This window comes from Pholis gunnellus, assembly GCF_910591455.1.
Source record: "Pholis gunnellus genome assembly, chromosome: 8".
Lineage (NCBI taxonomy): Eukaryota > Metazoa > Chordata > Actinopteri > Perciformes > Pholidae > Pholis > Pholis gunnellus.
The window spans coordinates 13,468,108-13,485,101 of NC_136534.1; the positions used below are offsets into that span (position 1 = coordinate 13,468,108).

General features: G+C 39.8%; 2 protein-coding genes across 2 annotated transcripts; both read left to right on the forward strand.

The window, feature by feature from the left end:
- Positions 1-1,366: 1,366 nt before the first annotated feature.
- LOC306699863 (trypsin-3-like) lies at positions 1,367-2,740 on the forward strand. The gene is made up of 5 exons (XM_079164638.1): positions 1,367-1,459; positions 1,611-1,770; positions 1,929-2,191; positions 2,293-2,429; positions 2,532-2,740. The coding sequence occupies exons 1-5, from the start codon at positions 1,420-1,422 to the stop codon at positions 2,679-2,681; spliced, it is 750 nt and encodes a 249-aa protein (XP_079020764.1). The 5' UTR covers positions 1,367-1,419; the 3' UTR covers positions 2,682-2,740.
- Positions 2,741-6,672: 3,932 nt separating this feature from the next.
- Positions 6,673-8,708, forward strand: has1 (hyaluronan synthase 1; the record flags this gene model as incomplete). The annotated part of the gene is made up of 4 exons (XM_079164618.1): positions 6,673-7,356; positions 7,444-7,669; positions 7,802-7,934; positions 8,033-8,708. 4 exons carry the CDS (start codon positions 6,673-6,675, stop codon positions 8,706-8,708), a joined length of 1,719 nt encoding a protein of 572 aa, XP_079020744.1.
- Between the last annotated feature and the right edge of the window lie 8,286 nt (positions 8,709-16,994).

Genomic DNA, 16,994 nt, shown 5'->3' on the forward strand with positions numbered 1-16,994 from the left:
AGTTGTTGCACTTGATTGCAATCAAGGACTACAAGCAATGATGTGCAGGTTGTAAAAGGAACGAGGCAGACAGTGAGTGTGCCACTCAATAATGATGGGGGGAGAACTTGCCTGTGCTGGATGGGAATGCGTTATATTTTAGCCTTAAGTGTATAATCATAGGGTTTGGTTAAATGTACCCTCACATTTAAATGTTTTCCTGTCTGGTGCTGATGAACACCTATGCTCATACATGAGCAACGGTGCCTCGTACCTTTCAGTACGCCTCCATTCTGAGGCATTGACTCAGCAATGACATGCAGTTTTGCAATGTCTCAACTCTGAGAGGTCTTACTTTCTTTGAATATTTCATACCTAAACCAGAGAGATCGAGAAAAAAGTTACATTGCAGTTGACCACAGGATTGTACAACGAAACTGTCAGACAAAGTTCTGCTTCAGGGAATCTATTTTTATTTTAACTTAGTGAAATGGTGCACATGCTCCAAACCTACACAATTGTATAGAAGATAATAACAATGTCAACAAAATTGTTGTGTTAGTTACAATTAACAAAAAACTACTAAAATGAATGTTTTTAGTGTCAACAAATGACACTTACAGGAAACTGAAACAGCTGACACCGTCACACATTTTCTGAATATTTTAATTCTCTGTGTTTGGATTATTTCTTTTATAAGAATTTCCATGTTTATTCCATAATAAACATGGATAATTATTTCCATGTATTGCAACACAGCTACATACTGCTTTTTTTCCAGACAGCAGCTTGCTGATAAGCAGACAACCTGTCTTGTAAGACGAAGCGGACCATTACAAAAGTAAAATACTACTAGTTAAGTTCTTTTCTGAGTTCTCTGGATGTTGAAAATGGCTCATTTGCGATGGCACACTTTTACTGTGGCCCAGAGCATCTTTAACCAAATGAATTACACCCACACACCAAGTCTTACTCAACATCCACAAGTATGAACGTCCCTTTGTGGTTCACTTTAAGGCTGTGCACGTCTCTTATCCAGAATTTATATGTGTAATAAACCTGTTGTACAGAAAGTCATTGCCATAGTGACATAGTTTTATAGCAAATGTACTGATCCCAAAGTGAGCTCAAACTTAAGAACTGTGAGCTCAAAATCTAATGAAAACCACTCTGACTCAAAGCATACTGACAAAGGGGAATTCCAAATGCCAGTGTTTGCAATTCAAATTGTCCTCATCTAAGCTGTTTTTCCCAGTTTGTTTTTCTGTCTTTTTCTGAATACTGTACATTAAACCCAGAGTTCTGGGGAAATGTAACACATGTTCCTTATTTGAGGTGTACCTCTGACGATAAGAGAGAGATAAGCGGACTGAAATACCTGAAACTAAGAGGGTGAGAGCACATTAATCTGCAAGCCAGCCAGCCAGCCAGACAGACGGCATGAAGCTGTTTCTTCTTCTGACTCTCTTTGGAGGGGCAGGTATTGTACAGAATTGATAGATACTGTAAAAAGTCAGACTGTGGGGCATCGACTGGTGCCACAGTCTCACGTGTTGATATGATAGATGTCAATTCACTGACAACCTCCTTTCCTGTTTTTGTCACTTCTTTATTCTCACTTTTTTTTACAGCCGCAGCTGCCCTGAAGGAAGATAACAAGATTGTAGGAGGGTACGAGTGTCCAAAAAATTCTGTGCCCTACCAAGTGTCTCTCTTCACTGGGTACAACTTCTGTGGCGGGACTCTTCTATCTGATGAGTGGGTGCTCTCTGCTGCACACTGCCAAACAAAGTAAGAAAGATGATTAGCTAACCTCTGTTCACAGCATGTAAATCAAAACCGTAGCAGCTGGTTAACACGAATGGATTCATGTCAGTGTTTTTCCCCTTGTGGTTTTCCCTTACATCAAGAGTGCAAAGTCACTTTAAAGATGGATTTATTTCTTCCAGGTCAGATGTTGAAGTTCGTCTGGGAGAGCACGACATCTGGGAACCTGAAGGGACTGAACAGCACATTATGTCTGCCAAGTTTATTCGCCACCCTGACTACAACTCGCGCACACAGGACAGTGATATCATGCTGATCAAGCTGAGCCAACCCGCCACTCTGAACGGCTATGTACGCCCTGCTACGCTCCCTTCAAAGTGTGCCAGTGAAGGGACAATGTGCCAGATCTCTGGATGGGGCAGTCTTCGTCCCAGTAATGAGGGCTGTGAGTTACAGACAAACTATCTGACTGCCTGAGAAGGCTCCAAAAACGCTATTTTATGCCATTATTGTTCATAAAAACACCCTTTCGCCGTCTTCTTCCAGCGAGGTACCCTCATCAGTTGCAGTGCCTGGACGCCCCTCTCCTGAGCGATGACACATGCTTTAATTCATATCCTTTCCAAATCACTGAAAACATGATCTGTGCTGGTTATCTGGAGGGAGGAAAAGACTCCTGCCAGGTATTATAGAGATCATGGCTGCTGTAACACAAAACAAGTGTGTCTGCCTCTTGATTGAAAGGATGCACCAGTTAAGATAATCATCTTTTATTTTATCTTCAGGGTGACTCAGGGGGTCCCATGACGTGTGACGGGGAACTCCAGGGAGTTGTGTCTTGGGGGCATGGCTGCGCTCTGAGAAATAAGCCGGGGGTGTACACAAGAGTTTGCAATTACATCTCCTGGATCAAGAGTACCATGGCGTCTGGCTGAGCAGCAAAGATATCAAAGAATTCACACGTGAACAGACAGTAAAGTCAACTATGTGATGAGCTGTGTGTACAGTGTGGTTTTTACAGGTCTATCTGTGAGTCATTAGAATGACAGTATCTAAGAATATAACATCCCGTCTTTTGCCTTAAACACCCTGACTTTACATTACAGTAAATTGATTAAATTGCTCTGCAGGTGTCTAAAACAAGTGTGTCTGAAAAGCCACTTGTGCTCAGCACAATAATTCATAGCTTTGGTAAGCAAGCAGGAATGTAAAATAGCATCTATCTAAGTATCTAAGAGTGTAAATAGCTCAAAATGACTTCAAAATGAATGGGCATACATGTTTCTTGCTCATGGATGACTCGGTAGAACACGGAGCCGTTGAGGAACAAACCTAACATTTACAGTCAACCAACAGTAAATCACAAAGGGCAAAAGAAAATGCTGCTACACTGCTCTCTGTGGGCTGAAACTGTACAGCATGTTGCACACTCTGGCTACACTCCATAATCACTGGTTGGACCACTGTCTGCTACAAATGTGGTACAGTTCGCTCTGCAGTATCTTTTCTTGAGCTGTATTTCGGCCTGAATGTTGACGCAGGTTGTGTTTGGAGTAAAATGAAAATATAGGAAGACATTGTCAACCAGAGCTTTCAATTTTGAGCCCCTAAAGGAGGACACGTATGTACTGCAAGACACTTTAACTCCCTGCAAGCGTCCCAGCTCTGTAACCTCTCTGTGTAAGGGCGCAAACAGGCAATCAACAACAGGTGCACATATGAGAACACTTAATCACAAAATGGCAGAGTGATTTAAATGGATTTTGGTTGCTTGGGTGTGGCACAGAGCAGCGGGGTGAGTCACCGGGCATTTTCTTGACCACCGACTAAAGAGGCCTAACGAGGACTCAGTTATGTACAAAAAATAGCCCTTACTGCTATGAAGCATGCTGGATGCTGCACTATTATATTTTTTAAAACATGGCTTCGCAGAGGATGTTTATTCTGGCAACACAAATCTCCATGTTTTGAATCCTACACAATTTCACAAACCATGTTGACAAGCTTAGAAGTTATGGCAGCTTGGTAAAATAGTCCTTTTCCTTCTGCAGTGTCCTTTGGAGAACATGTTCTTGATGTGGCCACAGACCAATGCAGCATGTCCCTCAGCGACTGCACTGATTAGCCAGGGACACGCCAGAAGAACCCAGCAGTGTAGCCATGAGCTTTCCATAAAAATGGAGCTATAAAAAGGAACAACAAAGGCAAATAGCTGACAAGCTGATTGTAATAATCTAATAATAATATGTGAGAAGATTTTGAAAAAGCACCTTACACAATTTAACAGAAAAAGATGACAATATATTGGAGATGATGGATTAAAAGTGATAAAACAATGTCACAGAAGCATACAGTGTTGTGAAGCACATACATAACAACATACAGATCTCACGGAAAAAGCCCACATCACATGTGCAGAAAGTTGAGACTGTTCGTTTGCCGTCCCTAAACACATTGACTGCTCAGCCTCCACACATGACATCAGCGGCCTGGTGGCTTCTATTTGGGTCCGACATGGAGCGCGTTGACGGCCCGGGCCAGCTCCTGTGGCTAAGGGTGTGGACCCTCATAAGCGGTCAACAGATTTCCCTGTAAAGTAACTCTCCAGGGATGTAATCATGGTTAAGTCAGGTCAGTGGTAGCAACTCAGTGAACCAGAAGGGGCAGCTTGAGTCCTCTGAAGTCATAGATAAGTAGGACAGAGCAGAGAAGACTTCCTTTTCCCCAGTGACACCAGCTTTGACTCCTCTCATAATACACTTCACAACGAAAAGTGTTGCTGTTACTTTACGATCACTTTGGTGTCTTGACTTTTGCAGTGTCAGATTGGAGCCAGCAGAGGGCAACATCCAACAAGTGTACAAGCTCGATAGCGGCTTCTGTTGATTCTTATCTTTTCTCTCTCAAGGTTAATGTGTCCTGGCATTCTGTTTTGTTTCTGGCGAAACAGAATCACTTTGAGACTTTCAACTTCAATATCAGTGAAAGAAGTATTCAGAACCTTTACTTATGTAAATGTCAATACCACAGTGTAAAAATACTCTGTAACAATTGAAGGTCCTGCAGTCAAAATTTCACTTTAGTAAGAGTAAAAAAGTGTCAAAACATATTTAAAGAACCAAAAGTAAAAGTACTCAATATGCAGAATGGCTCATTTCAGAATAATATATACATTATATATATCACTGGATGATCAGTGATGTATCAATGTGTTCATCACATTGCAGCTGATAAAGGTGGGGCTATTTATAATTACTATAAATACTGCTGGGTAGCATAACCTATAATAACAAATCATAATCAATTAGATGATTTATTATTAATAATCTAAATCTGTGGAGTAAATAGTCACTAAAGAGTAAAAGGTACAATAACTCCTTCACAACTTTAGTGGAGTAGAAGTAAAAAGTAGCATAAAAGTCAAGTGCAAGAAAGTATAGTACTGAGTGCAACGTTTACAATATTTGTGTAAAAATACATCTCTAAGCTACAGCTGGTTATATAATGAAATAAAATAAAATGTATTGGTGTTATTAAAATAGGTCTAAGTTAATGTTAGATCTTTAGGTTGGCTGTAAAAAAAGGAAACTGTGGTCAAGATAAGAACAAACCTCACAATAGGAAACCCCCAAAGTCCCCTAGAGGTTCCAAACAGAAATACTGCTTAGTTTGGGAACCTCTTTTTTTAGGAAACAGTCTTGTCAGAGGTCCCAGACGTAACATCTCTATGGCGTATACCGCGCGCTCAGTCAGCGGGACCACCGCCTTGCTCCTGACGCACGACTGAGTCAGCGGGAGCGCGCGTAATTGATAATTCCCAATGGGACCACCTTAAAAAGCGCGTCCATGGCTCCATCCCGCATTCAACCTAGAAGTTTATAAAGCCAAACAACTTCACGGCAGGTTGCCATACAAGAGAACGCATCGAGTGGATGTCTCGCAAATAACACCAGCGGAACTTGACATCAGGTAGGGTTGAAAATAAATTTGTCATGTGTTTAGCCACGTTTTTTAATTGCTGTTTTGCTGAATTAGCCATATGTATAAACGCAGAAATACAGCAATTAGGCTATATTATAATTACTAGAGTTTGGTTGTATTTTAAATATAGCCAAAATAATGTCTGTAGAATCACGGTAATCAATTTAAATTGATAAAAAAAAAAAACATCCGATTTTTTTGCCGTGGTAAGATGAATGATACTTTTACATTTAACGCTGTATTTACCCGTTTATTGATTTATTATATAATTTAGTATTGATTTAGTCAATTGATCAATACCGTGTTTTCTTATACAGCGACGTTTTTGGTCAGCTACGGTTTTCTATCAGAATACGTTTTGTTTTGTGAGTGTGGGTTGATTTAGTAGTTTGTAGGGAATCTGAACCAATTTACATATAGGCTTCATACAAGCATTTAAAAAAACATGTCATATTCTTGTGCTTTGAACAGTAATATAAATATGATATTGAATGAGCCACATTAGAATAACCCAGTAAATCAAATTAATAGAAAATGGTAACTCATGTCAACAAAGTCTCTTGGACCCTCTGAGCCATGTTATTCCTGTTATATTACCTAAACTGTTACATGCGTTTCTATAGGGCACAGTTGTCAGTGATATTCACGTTTAACAGTCTTGGCAACATGGATAAAAACAATTAAAAAAACATCAGCCTTGAGCTTAAAGCTTTATAGCCAGCTGTATTATTTTCCAACTTGTATAGCTTGTTAACATGTCTTACAACAGTCCACATAAAACAACTCCATTTAAAACACCCTTTTCCCCAAAACCACAATGAGTGTTTGCATACATTTTTAGCATGACAAAAACCAGTAGGAATCCTTTACGCACATACAAGCTATACCCTATATGACTATACCATGTATGTGGTGTTTTTGTGCTCTGTTAGGTAAAGAAGCACAATGGAGCTGAAACCTTTACTGAAGAAGCTTGGCTCAACGCTCCGCGCCATCTTCACATTCACCTTTGCTGCGGTGGTCCTGGGCGTGATGGTGTGGGCATACGTTGACGGTTTCCAGTTAGTGACCTCCATGTATGGAATCATCTCCTTTGGCTTTTATGGACTACTCCTCTCACTCCACATGTTGGTCCAGAGCTTCTTCGCCTTCATTGAGCACCGTCGAATGAAATCTCGCACATACCCGTGCACCTTCACCAAAACCATCGGCTTCACTATATCAGCTTACCAGGAGGACCCTGTCTATCTCAGAGAGTGCCTTAACTCCATCAGGGCCCTCAAGTATCCTGCTGAGCTGTTCCGCATCATCATGGTGATCGACGGGAACACAGATGATGACCGGTATATGATGGAGATGTTCAGGGAGGTGTTTGCGGACCAGGACCCTGGCTGTTGTGTGTGGAGGAACAACTACCATACATGGGACCCCACCAAGACCCAGGAGGATGTGGAAATGGGCCCAGGAGAGGATGCTGATCATATCATATTTGAGGATCCACAGCGAAGAGAGGTAGAGCAGCTGATCCAGAGCAAGAGTTGCGTGTGCATCATGCAGAAGTGGGGCGGCAAGCGGGAGGTGATGTACACCGCGTTTAAAGCACTCGGGTCATCAGTTGACTACATACAGGTATCTATTAGAATTCATATTCCTCATGTTAAGAAACTTTTACTGTAAACATTTTTTAAGAGTGAGACTTTCTTTCTCCCTCCCCAGGTGTGTGACTCAGACACCAAGTTGGACAGTCTGGCCACCGTGGAGCTGTGCAAAGTGTTGGAAAGTAACCACAAGTACGGTGCTGTGGGAGGAGATGTGATGATCCTCAACCTGAAAGAGTCCTACATCAGCTTCATGAGCAGTCTGAGGTACTGGATGGCTTTCAACATCGAAAGGTCCTGCCAGTCCTTCTTCAACTGTGTGTCCTGTATAAGTGGTCCTTTGGGTAAGGAAAATACATTTTTTTCCCCCTCTGACATTGGTCAAAGGAATCATTCTACATGTCAAGCAGTGGTAGTCATGGCTTTAATGCACTCTTGTAACTCATTGTAACTAATTCCTGAATTGTTCCACAAAGGTCTGTACAGGAACGATCTCCTCCAGCAGTTTCTGGAGTCCTGGTACAATCAGACGTTTTTGGGAAGTCACTGCACATTTGGTGACGACAGACATCTTACCAACCGAATGCTGAGCATGGGCTTTGCTACAAAGTAAGATGCTTGCATCAGACGCAACTATCTTGATAGTGCAATTTTTGCTGTCATGATAAAGGTTTCATAGATATTCTTTTTTTTGCCATTTCCTTTAGATACACAGCCCGCTCCAAATGCTACACGGAGACACCTGCTCAGTTTCTGCGCTGGCTCAACCAGCAAACTCGCTGGACAAAATCGTATTTCCGTGAGTGGCTCTACAATGCAATGTGGTGGCACAAGCACCACCTCTGGATGACCTACGAGTCCATCGTCTCAGGCATTTTCCCCTTCTTCGTCACCGCCACCATCATCCAGCTGTTCTGGACTGGCACGCTGTGGGACATCCTCTGGATCCTGTGCTGCATCCAGCTGATTGGGCTGGTGAAAGCGGCTTACGCCTGCATCCTGCGCAGAGACATGGTGATGGTGTTTATGTCCCTCTACTCGGCTCTGTACATGACCAGCCTGCTGCCTGCTAAGTACTTTGCCATTATCACCATGAACAAAAGCAACTGGGGGACATCAGGCCGACGTAAGATTGTTGGAAACTACATGCCCCTCCTCCCTCTGTCAGTGTGGACAGCCATTTTACTAAGTGGGCTTGGTTACAGAATTTATGAGGAGAGTCAAAAAGACTGGTTCACTGAAGACAAGATACTGGAGACTAAGTTCATCATCTTTGGCTCTGTGGCATACACGTGCTACTGGCTGCTTATGATTTGCCTCTACTGGGTGTGGTTCCGCAAGTCATGCAGGAAACGCGTCCAAAGTTACACATTGAGTGTGTAGATCCAAAGTGACCTGTGAAGAACTAAGAGAAGGATAATAATTTATTAAAATTCAACCACTGACCTTATTTTATTAAGTGAGTTTCATTTATTTATTTTGTCTAAGATTTCATTAAATAACGTACAGGTATGCAGCTGCTAAACCATCAAAAAAAAATATTGTTTATATTGATGAATATATTTAAGGGCAAATGTTTGATTCATATGGCGGTATTGCACATTTAAAGGAAACTGTACTGAGGGCTTTTGAGCCCATGCACTTCTCAGGTTTCTCTTATGGACGAGATGGCTTTCCATCAGATATTTGTTCATGATATCTCAAGTTGGGAAAACTGCAATTAAGATTTTAAAAAAAGTATTTAAAGGTGTGGGCAATAGATCTTGGTTTATATATATTTTTTAAATATTCAGACAATATGTCCACGTATGTGAATATACAGTAGATTACTTTAACAACACAATGAACTCCACTTGCTTGACTGTGTCGGTTTATGACCATACATGTACCACTGTTGTTGTTATTGCACTGGATCCTGGATGACACTTTCTGCAGCATTGCACATTTACTTGAAAATACAGAAATTGGCAGTTGAAGTATAGCGCAGTAAGAAAAATGCACAAGGAGAGAAAAACAAACTGTACCTCTGTGACAAAACTGGACAATGTTGATGATGGCAGTGGATCAAAATATGGAGTCTCTTTCTGAAACCTTGATGTAGTTGCTGTATACCTACTCTCTTGATAGAAGGATGTGTGTAAGATGCACGTTGTTTAGTGTCATATTACACGCCTGGAAATTGCTGGAATCATTTTTATGGTTGTGGGAACTTGTATAGAAAGGAAAAAATAAAATATTTTTTTAATGTGTACTGTCCTGTTCTCTTTGAATCACGATTACATTACATACAGGGAAAAACAAACACTTGACTTGGTAGATCAACGTACAATTACATAATACAGTATACGGGCGACACGCTGATAAGCAAGGCAAAATATAACTTGACCTCAAATTAGGCTTCACACACCAGCCTGCGGAGTTTACTAACATCAGTGGGAGTGGCCGTGAATGTCCAAATTGTACATAATCAAAGTTACAATCTTGACTGTACTGATATGTGAAACTGCAGGATTGCAGGGGTCAGGCTACAAGAATAAGCACAATGTAAAGTCACAGATTTGGGTGCAAAGTACATTCTGATCAAAGGACAAGAAAGGAGAAGTTTCCATGTAGGCAAATTGCACGTTTCTTTCTCAAATGGTTTGCTGGTAGACAGCCTCACAGAATAGGTGGTTTAGTTGTGTAAACTTGGGTTTACTTGTGACTGAAATTAACTATAAATAACATAACGCCAACAACGAACGTTGTTGTTGATGCCACAATATTGATTCAAACACTAATCATAGGAAGATCACCTAAGATATTAATTTCTTCTTTTATTTTGCATTGTAATCTAGAAAATATATTCCCCTGCCTCTTAAGACCATTTGAAAACCCCAGTGGACAGGCTTGTTTTTTTTAGCGGATGGATGTTCTGAGATGATTTATCATTATTTTATTATATATTCATTATTCTATATATAGTGTGCTCGCACCTTTCCCATCCCTACTCTCATTTCTTTTCTGGCAGCCTTGTGACTTTTTCTTTTTTCAAAACAATTTAGCTTGAGTATTTATTGATGAGGTATATTATTATTATATCTCTTATGGTGTTGTGAAATGTGTCATCTTGTGATGTGAGTAAATTCACATTTGGGGAAAAGTTCAATACTTTACATATACACCTTCCATAAAAAGTTAATATCTTCCAATAAAACCTAAACAGAGCTCAATAGAACAATACTCCATTTGGAGTTAAGACGCTTGTGTCTCGTATGATTTAAGAAGTGTAAAAATAATGTAAATAACATGTTCAGTATCAGTATGAAGCTCCGGGGATTAGGACAGGCAACCTGTAACCAGCGATATGAGCCGAGGGGGGACAGCAGTTTTTTAAAAAATCATCTTCAAATGAATGATATGGCTTTATGAGAAACTATGATCTCTGTTTTAAATGAAAATATTAAGGACTTACATGTAGAGTGCAGTTCTTGCTTATAGCATTTTGGAGAGCAGTAAAGGTGTAACAAGAATAACTCCTTGTTTTGTAACACGAACAAACGATTGTGGAGCTGTCATTTCTAGGAGGAGCAGAGCTGTCACAATCCCATTCATGCAAAATAAATATTTAGGTTCAATACAAAAATAAGGTCATGAACAAGGTGTTACCGGTTGCTCAAACAGATCAACACCCAAAGAGCTTTTATTTTTTTCAAATGTCAAGTGCCTTCTCGTCAATCATCTTTACATTTCTGGGCATATGGATAAATGATCTACATTCTGATGTTAGGTGTGGATGAGGATGATTCCCAATGGAAAGTTCATGTTCATAATGACAACTTAGCTCAAAATAAGGATTAAATAAACGATGGGAGGAAATGTGCTTGAATATGATTTGTTATATCATTTTATACAGCAATGAGTCCATGGGCACATACACTCACAAGGACATTAAACTTGTGTTCTTAGATAGCCATTAGCAATACAGTATGTACAAGACATTGTACGTCCCAGGGCCCTCGCATCGGATAAGGAAAAACTCCCTAAAAAGACCTCTTTAACTAGGAAAAAAATGGAAGAAACCTCAGGGAGTGCAACTGAGGAGGGAATTCTCTCCCAGGAGGGACAGAAGTGCAACAGATGTCATGCGTACAGAATAAAAAACATAATGAAATTTCAACATAATCAATTCAAATGACAGAAATGATATGTATATATATCTATACATATCTATATTGTATATATAATGAGAGCAGTAATAACAGTAGGAGCAGTATGGGCAGAAGTAGTACAGACAAATTATGACTTTTACAAACAACAGTAGCAGCGGATATAGTAGAATGAGAATGATAAGAGTAGCAGTTATAAAAGTAGAAATATCACAAGGACTCTTTTTTCTGCATAAGTAGTACTTTTTATTGTACTTAAAGTACATTTTGCTGATTGATCAGCACTTTTACTTAAGTTACATTTATATTCTCGTCAAATGAGGCTCTGAGAAGAGTTGATTCTGTTCAGTGCAACTGAAGGAAGTCAGACTAAAACTTATAATATTATGGTCATCTAAGGCATCTTAATATATGCTTCTTATGACAATTAGAATGTCTCCTCTGCACTGCTGTTGTGCATCAGCAGACTTTGATTAGATGACACAACCATGGGCTCATCAGGAAACCCTTCCGCCCTTTCTGCCAGATAGTCAGTGAGTCAAAACCTCCGACCGTGGTTAAAACAACTGTTTGACAGACAAAAAAATGTTCTCACATGAGTAAAAGTGTCTGGATTTCCTCAAGAGCAGCATCAACGTTACTCATCAGATTTCAAAATACTATCCCATGTTTAGTCTCAATAGCAACATTTTACCATGGATACTTTGCCCAAACTGTAAATCAGCAAATGTGGCTCTCAGAGGTCTAAGGTGATTTACCAAAAAAAAAAAAAAAAAAGACTGCGTAATACTGCGTTACAGCGCCTTAATGAGTCATGGTAAGGAGATCAAAAAAATTTGGGGAGCAAACCAAGAGTCTGACGAAGCCGAACATCACTTCCACTCATGTCTGTTTTCAATTAGCCTGTGCTCCCCCACCCTGTCTGGGCCGCCATCTCTGACGCACATGTTGGGGCTCAAGTTTGATCCGTTACAAATGGGGAGGTAAAGTATGGACCACCAAGTGTTGCGTCACCTTCGGCACCAAACTCTTTCCGGTCTCATTTCGCCTGAGCAGCGTTGTCTTGGAAGAAGCTGCAATTTACAGAGATACCTTTCCCACCAAATTGCAGTTGCTCCAGAAAACATGAAAATGTAATGCGTCATGATTAATTCAAGATGTTACACACTGTGGTAGATAAATCAGTACTACATGGGTTACTAAAATATATAATTATGGATAGTTACATGTTCTTGCTCTACACAGCAACACAAAACAACAACATCCTACAAGTGTGTTGTCCTTGTTTTGTTGTTATGGCTTGTGGTTACCATTATGCAGTATTTTCAAAGCTTTACAGTCTATATTTTAGTATTTTCCTTTTACTCCTTTCTGTACTGCAAAAAATGAATCCACATAAGGTAGACATGAGACAATGAAGCCATTTACGGAATAAAAATGAAGAACTCTGTTAGATCATAGTCATTTTTGGCACACAGTATTTGGATAAATTAGGCTGAGGGTGTTGCCTCAGTTTGCCGAGACGGCTTTCATGTGACGACCTCAGGGTCAGCTGCAGCATGCACACTCATACCGGTGGCCATCATTTACTGGAACTTGCGCAAAAACACATAGTTTGAAGCTGCATTCATTCATTTATGGACATCAATCAGAGCCCACAACTTTCCCCAAACGTTTTGAAGTCATTGTCTGGAGGAACCAGTCACAAAAATGTCACTTTATTTTTGAGATGAAACCGTAGTCCCCTCCTGGAATTGTTAGAGGCACTGAGCATCATTTCCCAAAAATTCAAATGAATGTGTCAATTAAAAGAAATGTTACTTCACTACACTGATGAGATTCATTATTACCTGATCCTCCGGCACTGTCTAAGAAATAACAACATGCTAAAATGTCCTCATGCTAGTCAGTGTAATTTAAAAAAAAAATGGTTGGTCACTTCCCAGAGTTCTAATCAAAACCAGATAATTTCTGCCTGAGATACTGTTTATGACTAATATACCTGGGGCAGAGAAACACCAAAGGGTAACGATTATAACACATATTTGCTAAAGGTCAGCTAGTGGAAATAAACTTTGACGTCATATTTTTTTCTATATAATATCGTATTTAAAGTGCTTTCAAATCATGATAAATTGGAACTAAACACGCAGATAAGTATGCTGATTGCGCACTTCTATTGTGATGGGTGTACATGATGGGCGTACAATATCATAAACCAGAATGAAAGCCTCAAACAGTTCAAAGTTACAGGCTAAGAAAAGGAGTCGCACCTTTTTACATAGAACTCTGACATAAAGGAGAGATTTATGGCTCTGTCTGAAGGAACATTTATGACGCAAAATCTCAGTGATGCTTTTTACCTCACAGGCACTCCCCTCTGTCGAAACCTACCAGTTTATAGTGAGTTGGGGCCCATGCAGTAAAGTGCCAAGAGGCCTGATTTTGGTTTCCTTGGAAACCAGTGGAAAAAAATACAAGCAATCTGCCCATTAAATGACAGGCGGAGTGTTGAGTCATGTCTGACTATATTTAGATGCTCCACAAGTGCTTTATAAGACTCGGAGGTCCCAGTCAGTCACAGACACATTGTATTTCCTCCACAGATAAGACATCATTAACTTAGGGAGGATTACTGTGGGCTTCCCAAGCTATCAGCAGACCGGTTTTATTTAGGCGCCATCAGATTCTTAAAATGAAATTATTACATGGAAAGGGAGGAAAAGGAAGGAAACAAAGAACAAGCACCCAGACATTAAGGCTTCAGGTGTAATCAGTTATATTTCTTTGGTACTTACACTTTAATATGACAACGTATCCTCATAAAATGATATGATATCTTACAAAAAAGTAATCCAGCTACACGTGTCAATTTCTGCTTATTACATGTATACAGCCTTTTTAAAATGAACTAGTGGCTCTGTGAAGCTGCTTAGACATACAGGGAATAGAGTCAGCTGATCACAAAAATGATCAGCGTTCATCCTCTGGGCACCTACCAAATTGTACTTCAATCCATCCAGGAAATGTCAAAACATTTGACTACAATCCAAAAATACCAACCTCTTGGAGGTGCTTAAAGAAATGTAAGGGGGTCGCCAAAGTCATTAGGATTCCTCCTCTGGGAAAACGTCATAGCATTACATCCTATAGACCGTTTAAACTGCAACAACTTGGGTCCATGTCTACTTCCTGTCAGCTGATGTCATTCACATACACCGCAACAACGGATGTATAAAAGTAGAAAGGTCATTACTCCACGGAACTCACATTGGTGCCAAGCCATGGTATGCTACATGTATTTGATTGAAATTGAGCATCTTTGTAATCAGTAACTAACCCACCATCTACCAACCGACCACCTGTTAATGATATTTAATAACTTTTAGGAGGGCTAATGTTAGCCAGGTCTGTCCATTTTTGTCAGTTAGTTGACGGCAATTTTTATACCCGGTACTTGTTACTTTATTGTTCTTTAATGAACTAAGTTAGCATTTGCCCTTTGATTAGTTAACGTCAGCCAGAAATATCATCCTTCATTCATTTGGAGATATAACCGTTAGCTTTAGTACACAATAACCCTTGTGAAGGTGTAAAAGAAATAGACAGGGAGCAGCAGGATTGGAGAGTGAAAGCAAATTGAGCAGTCTCTCGAGCTTAAACGCTGTCATGACTTGGTATGCTAGCTAATAACAGGCTGGATGACGAGTATGAATGGAAATCACTGAGGCAAACTGCATGTAGCATACGGTCAAGTCCTATATTTACTGAAAGGCCATTGAGTCCAACCAATTACAATCAGAACCATTAATAAATTGATCTGGTTATAATCACAGTCTAGTCAGTGATAATAGGTTGGCGCTGCCCTGTTTGGATATATATCATAATGTAGCTACCTTGAGTTTAGCTATATTCAGTTGCTGGTAGAGCCATAACAAGGAAAACAAAGACACACAAATAGATACCATTTTGTTTTTTGGTGGAAGCATATTTACAGTCAAAACAACACAGATATGATTGTTTTGTTTTTGTGGGATTCACCATGTCCGCCCCATTAACTTCAAAAGAACTGGCACCAATGTCTGGCACAAATGCAACACTAGAATACTGTCAGGATGACGTAATGACCCTTCCTTTCATATACTCATGCACTGCAAGAGGAAATAAAGTGGGACACATTTAGAATTTTTATGTTATATATTTTTTTTATACTCTTGACCAAAGTGGTGGACCAACAACTGACTGAGAAATATTAGATATTTGAGTAAAGTTTAGTAGTATTATTAGACTCAACATTATTCTTAAATGTGACCATTTCTAGGGGGATGGAACTGTGGACCTGGATTTAGGACTTCCGATTTTCTAACATCAAGTCCTTTTTGCTGGACCTTTTCATTATGTGAAATCTGTTTTATTACTTGGTCTTGCAGTGGAAACATTTAATGTAGTGTGTTATCTTTATCAGTCCTGAGTCCCTTTTTCATTAAGAATGGGGTCTCCAGCTAAAAGCAGGTACTGTATAGGTGTGAGGCGATGCCAACAAGAGCGGACTGTGCCTGAGTTGTCTGATGCCTCCCTCTTGTACCTGGAACTACCAACCACTGTTACAGGCTGCCCTGTTATCAGAACAAGAGGTTCTTAGCAAATATGTTACTAAGAAAGAGGTAAAAATGTTTTTTAGCAGAGCATTCATCAATAACATGATTGTTTGCTACGGTTTCTCTAATTTACTGAGGATTAAAGATTAAAGCTATAAACACGCTGTTGTCTTCCTATATGGAGACCGACTGACTGTTGTCTGTGTGATCTCACTCAAAGTGAAATTACTCTGCAGCTCAAAAATGAACATTAAGCATTGGTGACATGCAGATTAAATATGTTTCTGTTCATAACACATTCAGTTAAAAAGTACCAATGACAAAGAAACAGGATGGGCGATATGGTTCATGGTAAGGCAGAATCTGGAGTATAAGGTCTATATACTGCATCTGAATCTGTCACAAGCACGGGAGACCAACGTGTCCGCCTGATTCTGATGTCATATTGAGTCGACAGAGATGTGTTGTCATGACAACATACTTTGTGTTGGTATTTTAAGAAGGCAGTGGAGCGAGTAAAAAGAGAAAAGATAAAGAAACAAAAAAAAAAAAAACAGAAGCAGACTAGGATGCCTGGCGATATTTGGAGGACACGCCGTATCTGTAAAATAAATGTGTTAATCAAGGGGGTCATATCAAATTAAAATCTACTCTTCAGCATCCCAAACGAGAAGAGCAGAGGGACCGTGATACACCAAACAACACATGCCCTTTGAATACACGCCTTCAAAGTGCTGTTCGGATTTCAAACTAATCGGTACGCTTAATCGTTTTGGAACAGCCTCGATAGCAGCGTTAATGTTCGCGGTCTCTATTGTTGTTATGATTACTGTTATGTAAAAAAAAATCATGTCAATGCAGGTAATCTCTTCATGTAATCAACAATAAAAATGGAAAATGTTGTGCTAGGAAAAAGAAAGTGT

Coding starts and splice junctions, on each gene's coding strand:
- LOC306699863 (XM_079164638.1), top strand. CDS start 1,420: ATGAAGCTGTTTCTTCTTCTGACTCTCTTTGGAGGGGCAG. Junction 1,460..1,610: donor GACTCTCTTTGGAGGGGCAG/GTATTGTACAGA, acceptor TTTTTTTTACAG/CCGCAGCTGCCCTGAAGGAA. Junction 1,771..1,928: donor GCTGCACACTGCCAAACAAA/GTAAGAAAGATG, acceptor TATTTCTTCCAG/GTCAGATGTTGAAGTTCGTC.